This window comes from Chenopodium album, chromosome 6, assembly GCF_948465745.1.
Source record: "Chenopodium album chromosome 6, dcCheAlbu1.1, whole genome shotgun sequence".
Taxonomy (NCBI): domain Eukaryota; kingdom Viridiplantae; phylum Streptophyta; class Magnoliopsida; order Caryophyllales; family Amaranthaceae; genus Chenopodium; species Chenopodium album.
The window spans coordinates 77,768,131-77,785,529 of record NC_137839.1 but is presented as its reverse complement, the minus strand read 5'-3'; the positions used below and the strand labels follow the sequence as shown (position 1 = coordinate 77,785,529).

The 17,399-nt window shown below is 36.2% G+C and overlaps 1 protein-coding gene across 2 annotated transcripts; it reads left to right on the top strand.

Annotated features, from left to right (window-relative positions):
• The first annotated feature begins 787 nt into the window (after positions 1-787).
• On the top strand, positions 788-10,779 carry LOC145635412 (glycosyltransferase BC10-like). Of its 2 annotated transcripts, XM_081686689.1 has the most exons (11): positions 788-1,056; positions 1,219-1,529; positions 2,330-2,446; positions 2,531-2,631; positions 2,816-2,887; positions 3,065-3,158; positions 4,816-4,896; positions 5,138-5,179; positions 9,737-9,796; positions 9,961-10,107; positions 10,258-10,779. In XM_081686689.1, the coding sequence occupies exons 2-11, from the start codon at positions 1,254-1,256 to the stop codon at positions 10,399-10,401; spliced, it is 1,134 nt and encodes a 377-aa protein (XP_081542815.1). In that variant the 5' UTR covers positions 788-1,056; positions 1,219-1,253; the 3' UTR covers positions 10,402-10,779. The 2 variants fall into 2 exon arrangements, with proteins under 2 accessions (XP_081542815.1, XP_081542814.1); XM_081686688.1 differs by lacking the exon at positions 788-1,056 and having other exon boundaries at positions 1,212-1,529.
• Positions 10,780-17,399: the final 6,620 nt, after the last annotated feature.

Sequence of the window (17,399 nt, the reverse complement as noted above, 5' to 3'; positions counted from 1 at the left end):
GCATGTGTGACTATTATTTTCAAATAGTGGAATGAACTATTTTCGCAATCTTGAATTTGACTGATGGACCACTCCACACTTACACACATACATTTTGGGTTTTCCAAGTTAAAAGTAGGAGAAATTCTGGTGACACTCTCAAAATGTATCCATAGAAAAGTCAAAAAAGGGTTAAGATTATTATTAGGTTAAACACACACTAATACTCTCTGGATTCAATGCTACTCCTTAATGAATAATGACTAAATTAATTAGGTATGATATAGTCTATAATCCTTACTGTTCTAATTAGTGATCTCCACGTGGGACGGCACCGTTTTATAAAACATTGTCATTGACAACCTTATTTATACAAGCATTCACACAATCTTTGATGCCTTTATTCTCTCTTTTGGATGTCTAAATTCCTTTTACTTGGACAACTTCATGAACAAATGTGCCTATTTTATTTGGTCAGCATTGTTTTGAAATTGATAACCTTCCCTTCCATTGATATCTATGTTGCACTATCAAACAAATAAGAATTTAATCAAAGGTGTTAAAAACTAACCTAACTCGACTTAATCCAAAATAAACTCAATCCTAATTTTAACTTATATGAGCACAATAATTTTAAATGGCTCAAATTTGAACTCTCGAGCTTAAAGTATGTATCATTTCGATTAACGGACCACAACGACGACCCTACCAAGGTTATTATTACTCAATCAAATTATCAAACTATATATATTGGCAAGGTTGGTGAATTGGTGAAAGGAGCATGTCTATTCATCTATTGTCAAACTCCAAATGCCAAAAAAAAGTACAAAAAGAGTACTCTTTACCCTTAATAAAAACATTTATGAAACCTTATTAGTAGTATTATTATTATTCAAATTCAATTAATTAAACTTTACTCCCAAAATAATTCAAACTCTCTCATTTCTTCTTCCTTCTTCTCTTATTCATCCTCCCACAACACAGCACGTAGCAACCAGAAGAGAGAGAAAGTAGAGAGAGAAACTGACTCATCACATGCACTTCCTTTTACCTCCATTGATGAACCTCCACTTCAATGTAACTTTCTCTCTCTCACTTTCTCTCTCCTCATCTTCTTCTTCTTCTTCAATTCATCATTTCTATAATATTCTTCTTACTTTGAATTGATTAATTATTTTGTAATTAGTGTAATTAATTTGTTGAAATAAACAAAAAAATTGCTGCAAATAATTATGGCAGGAAGAGGAGGAATTCTTCTCCCAACGAAGAAGAAGATGACGATGACGTCAGCACCGGCGACGATGACGTCAACGAAGAAGCTTAGATTTAGCCATTTTCGACAGAATTTGAAGGGCGTAATTTTGATATCGATTTTACTCTGCATCTTTGGATTCTGGAAATTTCAATCTCAATTTGTATCTTCTGCGAAAACTGCGCAATTATCACGGCGCGTGGGTCCCACGCTCTTCGTCGGTCCCCGTAAAATCGCGTTTTTGTTCCTCACTCGCCGGCATCTTCCTCTGGATTTTCTCTGGGGTAGCTTCTTCGAGGTTTTTCCTTTTAATTTTTTTTTTGTTTAAGTAATTTTGTGTTTTGGTTTAATTTTGCATTTATTAATATGATTGCTTCAATAATTTGGTTAATTTTGGAACTTGTGTTGATTAATTTAATGTAGAAGTGTTTCCGATTGTTTTGGAAGAATTAATTATAAGCAAATTTTTATTGTTTCTAATTACAGCTGATATGAATTAATTATTGGAAGTTTTTGGGCTTTAATTGCTTACTTGTATCTAAATTTATTTTAATTTGATTATATGCTGTATAATTCTTGATATAAGTTGCATAGGAATTAGGAAGTAATGCTGTATAATTTGTTCAGCTTCACTGAAATGATTTTTTGAGGTTTTCGTCTCGATTCTTAATTGCTGAAAGGATTGTGTTTAAGAGTAAAATTGCTCAAAGTAATGATATTCTTTCTGATGCTTAAATTATATTGTTTGATTTTGTCAAATTTAGCTGAATTGTTCTGATTATAAAACTCAATAGTATTATGCAAAAGAAAAAGAATGTTTGTGATGTATTACTTGCTTAACTAAACGTCTATACTTGTTAACATAAAATTTTCTCACAGATATATACAGTAGTGGTTAATTATCCTTTGCTCAAAGTAGAGGAGATCTAATTTTAGTCATTTGACTATGTATTAGAGAATTAGACAGCTATTATGCATGTACATGAACTTGATTTTGTGACTAATGCCAAAATCAAAACAAATTCGAGAACTTTGCTTCTGGATTGTGTAATTTGGGAGTGGGATTTTCTAATGTGTTGGTGAATGGGGTATTTCCAGGAAGCTGATGCAACAAGTTATTCGATATACATTCACTCAGAGCCGGGTTTTGTATTTGACGAATCAACCACGCGATCGCCTATGTTTTATGGTCGGCAGTTAAGCAATAGCATTCAGGTTTGTGGTTTGGATAATGCTCTTCTTAGTTCATATATTGGTGAAATTGCTTTTTTTTGGTTTAATAAACCAGTGAGGTGTTAGGTAGCATGGGGTGAATCGAGTATGATTGAAGCAGAGAGGTTATTGCTTAATGCCGCACTTGAGGACCCTGCTAATCAGAGATTTGTACTTCTTTCAGATAGGTAACTATGCTGCTTATGTGTATTATACAATGATGTGGCATCTTTAATAACTAATGCAATATAGGATCAAGTCAACTGTCTTTTCAGTTAAAATATTTTTTAGTACTTACTTTTTCAGAATACATTGCTAGATTTCATATCTAGTTTGATTGGTTTGCTTATATGCTGATTTCTCTTGTTGCAGCTGCGTTCCTCTGTATAATTTTAGCTACATATACCATTATGTTATGAAATCTCCTAAAAGTTTTGTAGACAGGTAAATCTGAAATCTTTGAAACTGATGATCTTATTAGAATTCTCTAGTTTTATTCCTCTGTCACTTTTGGTTTAGTACTTTTTATTGGTCTATCTTGCTTAATTTCTTAAGATATTTGCTGTGGAAAAGATCATTCTAAGCTCTTGAACTGACATACTAGCTTTTCTTTTGTGTTAGCTTTTTGGATAAAAAGGAAGGTAAAGAGGGAGGACGCTTTAACCCGAAGATGGCACCTGTTATAAAGTTGGATAAATGGCGGAAAGGGTCACAGGTAATATAGTCATTACCTTTTTATTTGACTGAGCAGACTGACTACTACTTTGTGTCTGCATTACGATCTTTGGTAGGGTCTTAAATGATAGTGACTAGCTAATAGAAGTCTAAGAGCACTAGTCATATAATTTGGACTTAGAGTAGCTTTTAATGACAATTTTTTTTGGTCATATGCGAAGTACATTAGTACTAATGTACTTCGCATATGACCACTTATAGGATTAAGGCTGTGATTGATTGATGTGAAATTGCGAAGTACATCAGTGTGTAGCATTTGGGACTTTGGGGCTTATTCTTATGGGGATGAGCAATGATTTAGTTAGTTTCTTAAACATTCTTTGCCTAAAGTTTTTTCGAATAAATAAGGTTCCCTTTAACATGTTGTACTAATGTATTTTTGTAAGGATCTTCCACATGCCTTATGTTACGTTAGCACTAATAACATTATGACATCTAATTAGCAGGAGCTAACCTTTAAAATGGGTATGCCCATCTCCATTTGATTAGCCACCAAGGACATCGAGTGAGCTTTGGAGCCTCTTTTAGCCATTTGTCTTACAAACAATTAAAGACTCTCTATTGTGTATGTTATAATTTTAAACTTTATATGGGTCTTATTGATTGTAATTTGGGTTCTATGTGAATGTAATCTACTCATCTTGGTAGTTGACTTCTTGTTAGGGATTTCAGATTATGCATCATGGCCAAAATTATATGAAGACATTCTGTTTGCCAAAATTATTTACTATGTAATCACTTTTGGTTCATGTAGCCGACCCCACTTATGGGATTAAGAATTTGATTGATTCTGTTTGCCAGAAAAAAGGGTTCAATGGGTGTTAGCCAATTTGGTTGTTGCATGCCATGCATCATGTTGGACTATAATGGTCCTAAGCAGTCACAGAAGATCATAGACAACTAGTGACACAGGAGGCTTCCCCTTGACTGCCTTTGCTAAATTCTAACAGATATTCTGGAGAATTTGATCTGCTTGAGTTGGGCTGTAGAGATGTCTAAGATTATATCTTGACCTTGGGACCTCAATGCAATGCATATTGTGGCCCCGAATGAACAGATATGAACATCTAGTTATAAATTATGAAAATTCAAATAATATGTATGAACATTTAGCTCATATATTTCAGATATTAGCTCTTTTAATATTTCAACACCAAACAGTACAAGTAGCTAAAAATTTACGAACATAGCAATTAGCAAATAAACTCATATTCTTTGAACTATGTGTCATTATTTTAGAACTTTTTTTTCATTCGGGATCATGATGCTCATTGTGGTCCTATGTGCATGACATAATAATTGGGGTTATGCCTACACAGTGAAGTGGTAATTTGGGTAAAGAAAACATTTTGTGCTTGGATATGTCTTTATTGTGATTTTAGACAATCGCCTTGATTTGATAGTTGATCAAAGAATTTTTAATATAGGTTATTCAGGTTATTCAAATTGTGTTTCTTTCTGTACAGTTTCATGTCATGTTTGGACAATTTTATCGTATTATGTCGAAGGTTGCCATCTTGGGCAGCTGGGCCTCTTTAGAGTGCCTTACAGTGGGAATTTTCTGGATAGCTGGTCATGATGATTATTTTACTTGAAAGTTAAGTGATATTGTTGCTTATTATACTTGGAAATTTCAGTGGTTCACTCTGATCCGGAAACATGCTGAAGTTGTAGTTGATGATGAGCTTATCTTTCCTGTCTTCAGAAAATACTGCAAGGTACACAATATGCTAATTGTAGATGTTTTAATAGCTTATACACTCTCTATTTTCCTTGTATTGTCTTTTAGTGATCTTGGTACTTTTCCATCTCCTTTCCTCGCTTATATCTTTCTGCATCACTTTTGGTTTCTCTTAACATTCACATAAGATCGCTGTTGTTTCTTTGTAAATAAAAAGTGTATTTAAAATATTTCGCAAATCATTGTGGGACTAATGCTTTACTGTTGTTGTTTTGCAGCGACGCCCACCAGTTGATGATTCAAAGGGAAAGCTGAATCTGGTTAGTTTCTTACGATGAATTGATTTTTCCCATTTCAGAACTTTTCTGGATGTTTTAAATCTTAGAAATTTATGCGTAATTCATTTAAAATTTTGTTAATATGATCTTGAGGACCTATGCCAATTTCACTGAAGGGTTGTGGGCTTTGTTGTATTCAATGTGATGATGCAGGAACTAGGATGTATTTTAAATAACTACATGAATGCCCTTTATATATGGGCATATCTCGTGGAAGGTTTCCTTGTATTGGGTAATCTTTACTGGGCATATGTTGCTGTAGTTGTGTAATTGAGATGTATTGATTTTTATGAGTATATACTAATACTTTAACAGAGTAAAGGTTGATGCATGCTTGGTTTTAAAAAGCGCGCCTCGCTCCCTGGCTCTAGGAAATGGGCTTTAGCTAGGCGAGGCTCAGTCACCTACGGGAGGCGCGTGCCCGTGCGCCTCAAAGCGCCTTTGGTAAGGTGCGCCTTTGCGCCTCAAGGAAAATATTATAAATTGAAGAATGATGGACACTTTTTAAAATTTAGACTACCTTAGCTTTACATATATTATTATTATTTAATTTATAATGAATCTTTTTAATTGGTATTAAGTACAATCAAAGTAAAAAATAATTTAAAATAAATATGTAAATACATGCGCCTTGCATACAAAAGGCGCTCGCCTTCGCCCTGCGCCTCGCGCCTAGGCTGCAAGGACCATTTGCGCCTTGGTGCGCCTTGCGCCTTTTAAAACCAAGGATGCATGGTGCATCAGCCATAATTAGTTTGTTGAGGAGTGAAGGTAGGTTTAATTAATGAATGAAAAGACCTACAACCCTACCAGATATAAAGTTCACAGGCTTCAATGATAAAATCTTGGCATGTAGAATGGAGAGACCCTTTCCCTGTGACCGCAACACAGAAAAACTTCAAAAGGTCATCCTATAATATGAAGATAGTAGTTGTATGCAATCTACAATTAGAAAGCCATGGTAGGATTTGGTGCTTAGCTTGGTACGGAGCCACGAATCGCGATCTGATTCGTGCGAACCGGAACGCGGAACAAACGCTGGTGGTCGCGAACCAGAACGCTGAAGGTGGCGACTCCTAGTTGTGGCTGACCAAACACGGTTGTTCTTCCTCTGCAACCTTTAATGGCTTTTTTCCCGACATTTTCAATGTAGTTTTCTCTCTCTTTCTTCTTTCACGTGTATTTACTTATTTAATTTCTGAAGTTTTGACTTTTTTCTCCCTCCTCTCTCCTGATTTACCTAGCAGTAACGTTTTTTTTTTTTTTTATTTGTGCACACTAAGGGTGGCGGCTAGGGTTTTGTTTTACTTGGTAAAAAGCTTAAAGGCCTTAAACATATATCTGTCTATCGACAACTTGGGCTTATTTTAAATAAACAACTTGGGCTTTTTATTTTATTTACTTTTTTTAGCAATCCACTCACCTAGATATAAAAATCTATCAATAAAAATCACCTATATAATTTTTTTTTATTAATTTAATTATTTCATACCCAATTGTACCGGATTCACCACGGGTAGCGTTCCGTGTATTCGTTTCCGTACCACGTTTCGAATCGAATCCCGTCCCATGTAACGTTGGTATTACTCTCCTGAAACATGGTAAGTTGGTAGCTTTCTACCCCACCCCACCCCACCCGTATACCCTAAAACACCCTTGTTTTGCTAAATGAGGGTAGCACTGCAATTTTGGTACCAAAAAATGCTGAGTATGAGGAAGGACCAAGGCACAATGCCTAAGTGTGGAGCGTTGGACGGTGATCAGCTAAGATATGCGTATGCCCGTGTGTTGTAGGCACGTGCAATAGGACAAGGCATAAAAACGCCTATTTTTGGCACTCGAGGTTAGCGTCTTGGCTTGCCTTAATGTCAATACAAGGCAATGCAAGGCCTAGGAAGACAAGGCAACACGAGGCCAAGCCAAGGCACCACAAGGCCAAGACAAGGCACCAAAAGGCCAAGACAAAGCATCACAATACTTGTTAATGTAGGGTTGGGTGGCCAAGGCATGAATGAGATGCATCTGACGTGCAACTGTCCTTTTGGACCCCTAGGAATATCTTGGATGCATAATCTTGTTGGGTAAAAAAAATCATCTTGAAGCCAAACTTGAAGGCTATAACACATGAAATTAGACCAATTTCAAAGGTTTCTGAATCCATGTTAGAAAATAAGGGAAGCATCTTAGGATTCCCGGGGTAATGTAATGTTGTTTGGTTATATACGGCCATTAGCTGGTCACATAATCCCAATGGCGGCATTGGGTTGTATACATAGTTGTATTTGTAATTTAAAGGCAAAAGGGACTGTTTCAACCACCCTAATGGCCTCCCGGGTGTTTTATGAGGTCCATGAAAAGCATCTTGACTTGTTTCCTTTCCAAGTCCGTAAAAGTAATAAAATATCCAAACTTGAAGATTATAATGCACGCTTTTGGACCAATTTTGGAGATTTCGGGACCAGAAAACTCATGGTACAGTAAGGGATATATTCTAAGGTCATGTAATGTTGTTTGCTACCATTTAGGACCACTAATTTGTCACATAAAAGCTCGTGGTGGCCTTAGTTAATCAAGGGAGGCTTGTACAAAGTGGATGGTTCAACCGCTTAAGAGGTGTCGTGAGCTCTATGGAAAGGACCCAACCTTATTTTTTTTTGGGTTCAAACAAATATGTCCAAAATCTAAGGCTATAATATACTAAAATATAGAATCGAACCCATTTCAAAGGCTTTGGAACCTGTTATCGAAACTTTCGAGATTGTAGGTGATGAATCCCGAGGTTAAATAATATTGTTTGGAACTGTATATGACAATTATTTGGTCATATAAAGTCCCGTGGACTATGGTGGCTTGGTTAATGAACTGAGGCATAAGTAGTAAATGACTAGATTGTCAGTTTACAGGCAAAGAAGACTGATTCAACCACCTAAATGGACTCCCAAGGTGTTGTGGGGTCCATGGGAAGAACCTCAACTTGTTTATTTTCTGGGTCTAGAAAAGTTAAAAATTGTCCAAAACTGAAGGCTATAATCCACGCTTTTCGGCTAATTTTTGAATTTTTTTCAAAATTGAAGTGAATGTGCAGGATGTCTCGTGGGGTCATATTAACTGGTTTGGAGCCGCGACAAGTTTACCAAAAGTCATATAAAGTCCTTGGAATGAGTTTGTTTGATGTAGCTGACCATTGTGGAATTATGTTGAGTTGTTAGTGAAGAGCTTCAAGAGAGTCATTTATATAACCAACATGGCATCCTGGGTGTCCTATAGAGGCGTCAGGAGCCCTTCATCTTCATTGATATTGTTGATTATTCCCAAATTCATTTCTTACAGTAACATCAATATATAACATGGGTGTCTATATTATATTGCATTGATGTTGTGTTTGTTATGCAACACCGATTAATGTTTGATTGTTTAGAATTATTCATTCGTTGGAACATGAATACCTTTTTATCTCAAGATGGAAAAGTATCCATAACCTCATAATGGAATGGCACCTCATCTCATTTCATGGTTGTTAACAAGAATAGAATATTCTTTATTGATTGATGATCTGCTGACTATCTTGGACAAGTATAATACTAAGATTACATTTCTGTTGTACTCCAAAATGTATACATTTTGGTATCAATTTATGTGCTGTTGATTGTCTGAACTTTTTGGGAGTAGTTGAGGACATCATCAAAATTATAGCTAATTTCTTGCACTTACCAGTACCTGGTGCTTCTAATGAGCAAAGCAGTCTTACTCTAGTGATTTTAAAGAAGTGGTCTCTTAAGAATCTTTTTAATGGCTGATCCTTTCTTGTTGATTATTTTTGGTCATTTATGCAAGGTGCTACCTTAAATTCTACTTTCTCCCTTTTTAAGGATGTATTGTTTTGGCTTTCACACTTGGCAATGAATGACTTCTACCATTAATATTATTAACTATCAATAAGTAAGAACTATGAAAACTTAATATTTTGATAATCTATGTTAAGACAAACTAACAGTATCCCATACGATTATGTTATGCCTCAAGTAAAAAGTACCAAGGATAGTTTAAGTGAATATGTGATAAATGCAAAAGTAATACGTAGTAGTTGGATGTTATAGAATGATTCAATTGTGGTATGGTCATTTGAATCCATTTTCGAGGGCCAATTGGGCATGGAAGGTGGATGCTTTAATTCTATTTGCAGCCCAATTTAGTTCTTTAGCATAGCCCTCCTGCACATTCCATTATGTTTAGGTCATAATGCTTGTTGATTTGAAGTAGCGATTGTTTGTAACGCGTACTTATTTAATTTCTAGCGTCAGCTTAATTTCCCTTGTCAAACATTATGGTAGAACCCTTGGGGCATTTCAGAGTGCAAAGATTGTCTAGAATCAGCTTGTAAAAACCATATGAACCACACCTGGACGACTGGACTGTTGACCACTTTATATTGAGTGAATATATAGTTAAGTCTTTTTCCTTTCCCCATCGAACACCTATAAATTGATTGATTGGGTTGATCTATCATCTAATTCTGTACTATTATTTTGTTCAATACAGAAACTTCAGAAGCAGCACAATTGCATTCCAGATGAGCATTATCTGCAGACATTGCTTACTGTGAGTAGCATCTCCTATCTTATTATTGGCTAGAGTTTTATCCCTTTCCAACTAGTCTGTGATATTCCAGCAGCTACTGCCGTCATTAATGTTTGTTTTATCTATTTTTTCTGCTTTGCTTATATATGACAAAATGCATGCTAAAATTGATTAATTCTTAATAGATGATGGGGCTTGATAAAGAACTTGAACGTCGGACATTGACCTATACTCTATGGAATGAATTTGCCTCGAAAATGGAAGGGAAAGGTTGGCATCCTGTCACCTTCAGTCATGCATCTGCAACTGCCCAACGTATTCAAGAAATTAAGGTTTGTATTATTTTCTATGCTCAAGTGAAACTACTCCCTCGATTGGGTGATTGCCCTAAGCTTTAGTTCTTTTTGGGCTACTTTTTTTTCCCCCCTTCGCTTATGAATTATAAGCCCCTTGTGTAAGCTGCTACTTTTTGTATTTGACAGGATATCAACCATGTATATTATGAAACCGAGTTCAGAACAGAGTGGTGCCGAACTAATTCTACAGCTGCTCCTTGCTTTCTATTCGCAAGGAAATTCTCGCAGGGGGCTGCTATGCGGCTTTTGAGTGAAAGATGGTTACAATAGTACTCTGTTGCTCGTTAGGGTACCATGGTTATCCCTATGCAAAATTTGTAGATCTTGTAACATGTCTAACCTAAACTCCAACAATACACGATCTTGGACTCTTGGTGGCAGGCTGTGGGCAGTATGATGCCTAATTATACTCAACACGATTATGTAGAGAAGTTTATAGAGGCATATATAGTGACCCAACTATCGGGAGAACTATACAATTAGGTTGTAGATTTTTGTTTTCTTATTGATTTAATTTTGATATTAATAAACATAAATAGATGTATCTTACTTTGAATGTACAAAGTTATTAAGACATTTTTACATGAAACTTCGTTGCTTGTTTTGGAGAATGATTCCTCTAATGCCAAGAATTAATGCTTACATTTATATTTCACCATCTTAATATTTTGATCTTGGTGAATTTTTATACTTATTTTTTATTTTTATTTATTTATTTATTTCATTTATTAACAGTTTGTTGACAGGATTTTATACCTAGACTTCCGAGAAATTGTGCATAGAGCTGTCAATTCGGGTAATCGGGTCGACTTTGGGTCGGGTAAGAGTGGGTCAAGTCAACTCGGGTTGGGTCAATTCAGATTAATTTCATAACCTATGCGGGTCGGGTTTGGGTTGGGTCATGCTTGAGTCGGGTCATACTTCTTATCGGGTATGGGTCGGGTTTAAGTCGGGTAACATTCGGGTCGGGTGAACAATAGGTCGGGTTTAATTCGGGTTTTCACGGGTTAAAAGGGGTTAGGGTAATTCTCGAGTTCGAGTCAGGTTCGGTTCAAGTCATTAATTTGCGGGTTAGAATCAAGACGGGTCATTCTCGGGTTTGAGTCGGGTTTGGTTCAAGTCAATAATTTTCGGATTATAATCAGTTCGGGTCATTCTCGGGTTTAAGTCGGGTCCGGTTCAAGTCAATAATTTGCGGGTTATAATCAGTTTGGGTCATTTCCAAGTCGGGTCATTCTCGGATTCAAGTCGGGTTATGTTCAAGTCAATAATTTGTTGGAAACAATCAGGTCCGGTCTTTCCAAGTCAGGTCATATTCGGGTTCAACTAATTATAAATAGATAATTATCATTTTTATCAAGCTAATTATTTCCTTTGACTATAATATATATGTCAATATACTAGGGAACCATAGTCTATAATTTAGGAAGATAATTATCTCCTTCGACCATACGATAAATAATATACTATATTTAACTCTTAAATTTGAGGATGATGCTCCTTTCTTTTGCTGGCCTTGGATTGACTTGGTCTCCCTAGACAAAATGCTTTGATCAACAATAATAAGGTGGTCTAAATTGCATTTAAGGTGATTTGAAATCGAGTCGGGAACAATTTGGGTTGAATTTAGGTCGGGTCAATAACAAGTCGTGCTGATTTCGAGTCGGGTTAGTAACAGATCGGGTTGAATTTTTGGGTCGGGTAAGTAATAGGTCTGGTAAAATTCGAGTCGGGTCAATAACAAGTCAGGTTGAATTTGGGTCAGGTCAATAACAAGTCGGGTTGATTACGGGTCAATTTTGTAACGGGTTGGGTTAAATTCGGGTCGGGTTAGGAACGGGTCGGGTTGAATTCAGGTAAGGTCAGTAACAAGTCAGGTTAAATTCGGGTTTTGACGGGTTAAAACGGGTTAGAGTCAATTTCGTTTCATGTCGGGTTCGGTGCAAGTTAATTAAATTGGCCGTTGTAAACCGGTAAATCGGTGCAAGTAGTAAACCGGTAAATTGGCCATTTAACAGCAAATTGGATGGTTCCACACACCCAATTGGACTCCCGTAGAATATTAAGGACCATGGTAAAAATTTCGCCAATTTTTATTTTCGGACAAAAAAAACGTCAAAAGATTCCAAAACTGAAAGCTAATATCCATGCTTTTTGAGAAATTTTGGAGGTTTCAAGGCCCAGTGTAGAAAAGTCTTGATATTTTAGGGGATACATCTCAGGGTCATATTATGCCGTTTGGAACCATATATGATCAATATATGATGTCATAATTGTTCGTAGTATGCTTGAGTTAATGAAATCCGTGTAAGTGATAAACCGGTAAATTGGCCGTTTAAAGGCAAATTGGATGATTCCACCAACCCAATTAGACTCCCGGCGGGTATTAGGGACCATGGTAAACATTTCGATAATTTTTATTTCCGGGCTAAAAAAGTAAAAAAAAAATCCCAAAATTGAAGACTAATATCCACGCTTTTTTTAGAAATATTGGAGGTTTCGGGACCCGGTGTCGAAAAGTCATGAAATTCTAGGGGATACATCTTGAGGTCATATAATGTCGTTTGGAACTATATATGATTATTATTTGTTGTCATAAATGTTCGTGGTAGGCTTGAGTTAATGAAATTGGTGCAAGTTGTAAACCGGTAAATTGGTCGTTTAAAGGCAAATTGGATGGTTCCACCGATCCAATAGGACTTCCACACGGTATTAGAGATCGTAGGAAACATTTCGGCAATTTTTATTTCCGGGCGAAAAAAAAGTCAAAAATTTCAAAATTGAAGGCTAATATCCACGTTTTTAGAGAAATTTTAGAAGATTCAGGACTCGGTGTCGAAAACTCTTGAAATTCTAGGAGATTTATCTCGGGGTCATATAATGTCGTTTGGAACCATTTATGATCATTATATGTTATCATAAATGTTCGTAGTATACTTGAGTTAATGAAATTCGTGCAAGTTGTAAACAGGTAAATAGGCCGTTTAAATGCAAATTGGATGGTTCCAACAACCCAATTGGACTCCCAGAGGATATTAGGGATCACGGTAAACATTTCAACAAATTTTATTTCCTGGCGAAAAAAGTCAAAAAAATTCCATAATTGAAGACTAATATCCACGTTTTTTGAGAATTTTGGAGGTTTCGGGGTTCGGCGTCGAAAAGTCTTGAAATTCCAGGGGATACATCTCGGGGTCATATAATGCCGTTTGGAACCATATATGATGATTAATTGTTGTCATAAATGTTTATAGTAGGCTTGAATAATGAAATCGGTGCAAGTTGTAAACCGGTAAATTGATCGTTTAAATGCAAATTGGATGGTTCCACCCACCCAAGGGGACTCCCGTACGGTATTAGGGATCATGGGAAACATTTCGACAATTTTTATTTCCGGGCGAAAAAAAGTCAAAAAATTCAAAATTGAAGGCTAATATCCACGCTTTTTGAGAAATTTTAGCAAATTCGGGACCCGGTGTCGAAAACTCTTGAAATTCTAGGAGATATATCTCGGGGTCATATAATGCCATTTGGAACCATTCATGATCATTATATGTTGTCATAAATGATCGTAGTATACTTGAGTTAATGAAATCCGTGCAAGTTGTAAACCGGTAAATAGACCGTTTAATTGCAAATTGGATGGTTCCAACAACCCAATTGGACTCCCGGAGGGTATTAGGGACCACGGTAAACATTTCAGCAAAATTTATTTCCGGGCGAAAATAGTCAAAAAAATTCCAAAATTGAAGACTAATATCCACGTTTTTTGAGAAATTTTGGAGGTTTCGGGGTCCGGCGTCGAAAAGTCTTGAAATTCCAGGGATACACCTCGCGGTCATATAATGCTGTTTGGAACCATATATGATCATTAATTGTTGTCATAAATGTTCGTGGTAGGCTTGAATTAATGAAATCGGTGCAAGTTGTAAACCGGTAAATTGGTCGTTTAAATGCAAATTGGATGGTTTCACCCACCCAGGGGGACTCCCGTATGGTATTAGGGATCATGGTAAACATTTCAGCAATTTTTATTTCCGGGCGAAAAAAATGACAAAAATTTCAAAATTAAAGGCTAATATCCACGATTTTTGAGAAATTTTGAAGGATTTGGGGCCCGGTGTCCAAAAGTCTTGAAATTCCAGGAGATACATCTCCAGGTCATATAATGTTGTTTGGAACCATTTATGATCATTATATTTGTCATAAATGTTCGCGATAGGCTTGATTTAATGAAATCGGTGCAAGTTGTAAACCAGTAAATTGGCCGTCTAAAAGCAAATTGGATAGTTTCACCCACCCAAATGGACTCCCGGAGGGTATTAGGGATCATGATAAAATTTTGGCAATTCATATTTCTGGGCGAAAAAAAAAGCAAAAAAATCCAAAATTGAATACTTATATCCACGCTTTTTAAGAAATTTTGGAGGTTTCGGGGCATGGTGTTGAAAAGCCTTGAGATTTTAGGTAATACATCTCGGGGTCATATAATGATTTTTGGAACCATATACGATCATTATAACATCATTATATGTTGTTATAAATGTTCATGGTTGGCTTGATTTAATGAAATCGGTGCAAGTTATAAATCGGTAAATAGGTTGTTTAAAGGCAAATTGGATGGTTCCACCCACCCAAATTGGACTCCCGAAGGGTATTAGAACCATGGTAAACATTTCGGCAATTCTTATTTCCTAGCGAAAAAAGTCTAAAAATTCTAAAAATAAAGGCTAATATCCACGCTTTTTGAAATTTTTTGGAGTTTTAAGGATTGGTATCGAAAAGCCTTGAGATTTTAGGAAATACCTCTCAGGGACATATAATGTCGTTTGGAACCATATATGATCATTATTTGTTTTCATAAATGTTCGTGGTAGGCTTGAGTTGATGAAATCGGTGCAAGTTATAAACCGATAAATTGGTCGTTTAAAGGCAAATTGGATGGTTCTACCCACCCAATTGGACTATCGGAGGGTATTAAGGACCATGTTAAACATTTCTGCAATTTTTATTTTTTAGTGATGAAAAAAGTCAAAAATTTCTAAAATTGAAGGCTAATGTCCACGCTTTTTGAGAAATTTTGGAGGTTTAGGAGTCTGGTGGCGAAAAGTCTTGAAATTCTAGGGGATATATCTCGGGCGTGGTCATATAATGTAGTTTGGAACCATATATGATCATTATATATTGTCATAAATATTTGTGGTCATAAATGTTTGTGGTAGGCCAGCATGAGTTAATGAAATCGGTGCAAGTTGTAAACCGGTAAATTGATCGTTTAAAGGCAAATTGGATAGTTCCACCCACCCAATTGGACTCACGAAGGATATTGGGGACCATGGTAAACATTTCGGCAATTTTTATTTCCATGCGAAAAAAGTAAAAAAATTCCAAAATTGAAGTCTAATATCCACGCTTTTTGAAAAATTTTGAAGGTTTCGGGGCCTGTTGACGAAAAGCCTTGAAATTTTAGGGGATACATATCGGGGGTCATATAATACCGTTTGGAACAATATATAATCATTATTTGTTGTCATAAATGTTCGTGGTAGGTTAGAATTAATGAAATCGGTGCAAGTTGTAAATCGATAAATTGACCGTTTAAAGGCAAATTAGTTGGCTCCGCCTACCCAATTGGACTGTTAGAGGGTATAAAGGACCATGGTAAACATTTCGGCAATTTTTATTTTCGAACGAAAAAAAAGTCAAAAAAAATTAAAAATTGAAGGCTAATATCCACGGTTTTTGAGAAATTTTGGAGTTTTCGGGGCCCGGTGTCTAAAAGTCTTGAAATTCTAGGGAATACATCTCGTGGTCGTATAATGTCGTTTGGACCCATAATTGATCATTATTTGTTGTCATAAATGTTTGTGGTAGGCTTGAGTAATTAATGAAATCGGTGCAAGTTGTAAACCAGTAAATTGGTCGTTTAAAAGCTAATTGGATGGTTCACCCACCCTATTAGACTCCCTGTGGGTAATAGGGACCATGATAAATATTTTGGCAATTTTTATTTCCTTGCAAGAAAAATTCAAACAAATCCAAAATCGAAGGCTAATATCCGCGCATTTTGAGATTTTTTTTAAGTTTCGGGGCCCGGCATCGAAAAGGCTTGAGATTTTAGGTGATACATCTCGGGGTCATATAATGTCGTTTGGAACCATATATATATGATCATTATATGTTGTAATATATGTTCCAGTTAAGCTTGAATTAATGAAATCGGTGCAAGTTGTAAATTGGTAAGTTGGACGTTTAAAGGCAAATTTGATGGTTCCACCCACCCAATTGGACTCCCGGAGGGTATTAGGGACCAAGGTAAACATTTCGGCAATTTTTATTTCCGGACGAAAAAAAATTAAAAAATTAAAAAATTGAAGGCTAATATTCACAGTTTTTGAGAAATTTTGGAGGTTTCGGGGCCTACTGGCGAAAAGTCTTGAAAATCTAGGGGATATATCTCGGGGTCATATAATGTCGTTTGGAACCATATATGATCATTAATTGTTGTCATAAATGTTCGTAGTAGGATTAACTTAATTAAATCGGTGGAAGTTGTAAACTGGTAAATTGGCCGTTTAAAGGCAAATAGGATAGTTCCACCGACCCAATTGGACTACCGGAGGGTATTAGGGACAATGGTAAACATTTCAACAATTTTTATTTCCGGGTGAAAATATGTGAAAAAAATCCAAATAAGAAGGCTAATATCCACACTTTTTGAGAAATTTTGGAGGTTTTGGGGTCCGGTGTCGAAAACCCTTAGATTATAAGGGATACATCTCGAGGTCATATAATTCCGTTTGAAACCATATATGATCATTACATGTAGTCATAAATGTTTGTGGTAGACTCGAGTTAATGAAATCGACGCAAGTTGTAAACCGGTAAATTGGCCGTCTAAAGGCAAATTGGATGGTTTCACCCACCCAATTGGACTCCCGGAGGGTATTAGAGACCATGGTAAACATTTCGGAATTTTTTTCCCGGGCGAAAAAAGTCAAAAAATTCATAAATTGAAGGCTATATCCAGGCTTTTTGAGAAATTTTGGAGTCTTCGAGCCCGGTGTCAAAAAGTCTTGAAATTCTAGGGAATACACTTCGGGCTCATATAATGTCGTTTGGAACCATATACGATCATTATTTGTTGTCATAAATGTTCGTGGTAGGCTTGAGTTAATGAAATCGGTGCAAGTTGTAAACCAGTAAATTGGTCGTTTAAAGGCAAATTGGATAGTTCCACCCGCCCAAATGGACTCTCGGAGGGTATT

Bases quoted from the DNA above. Each gene is read 5' to 3' on its own strand.
- LOC145635412 (XM_081686688.1), top strand. From the start codon at position 1,212: ATGGCAGGAAGAGGAGGAATTCTTCTCCCAACGAAGAAGAAGATGACG. The intron at 4,897-5,137 runs GTACACAATATG...GTTGTTTTGCAG, and splicing joins TCTTCAGAAAATACTGCAAG to CGACGCCCACCAGTTGATGA. The intron at 9,797-9,960 runs GTGAGTAGCATC...AATTCTTAATAG, and splicing joins ATCTGCAGACATTGCTTACT to ATGATGGGGCTTGATAAAGA.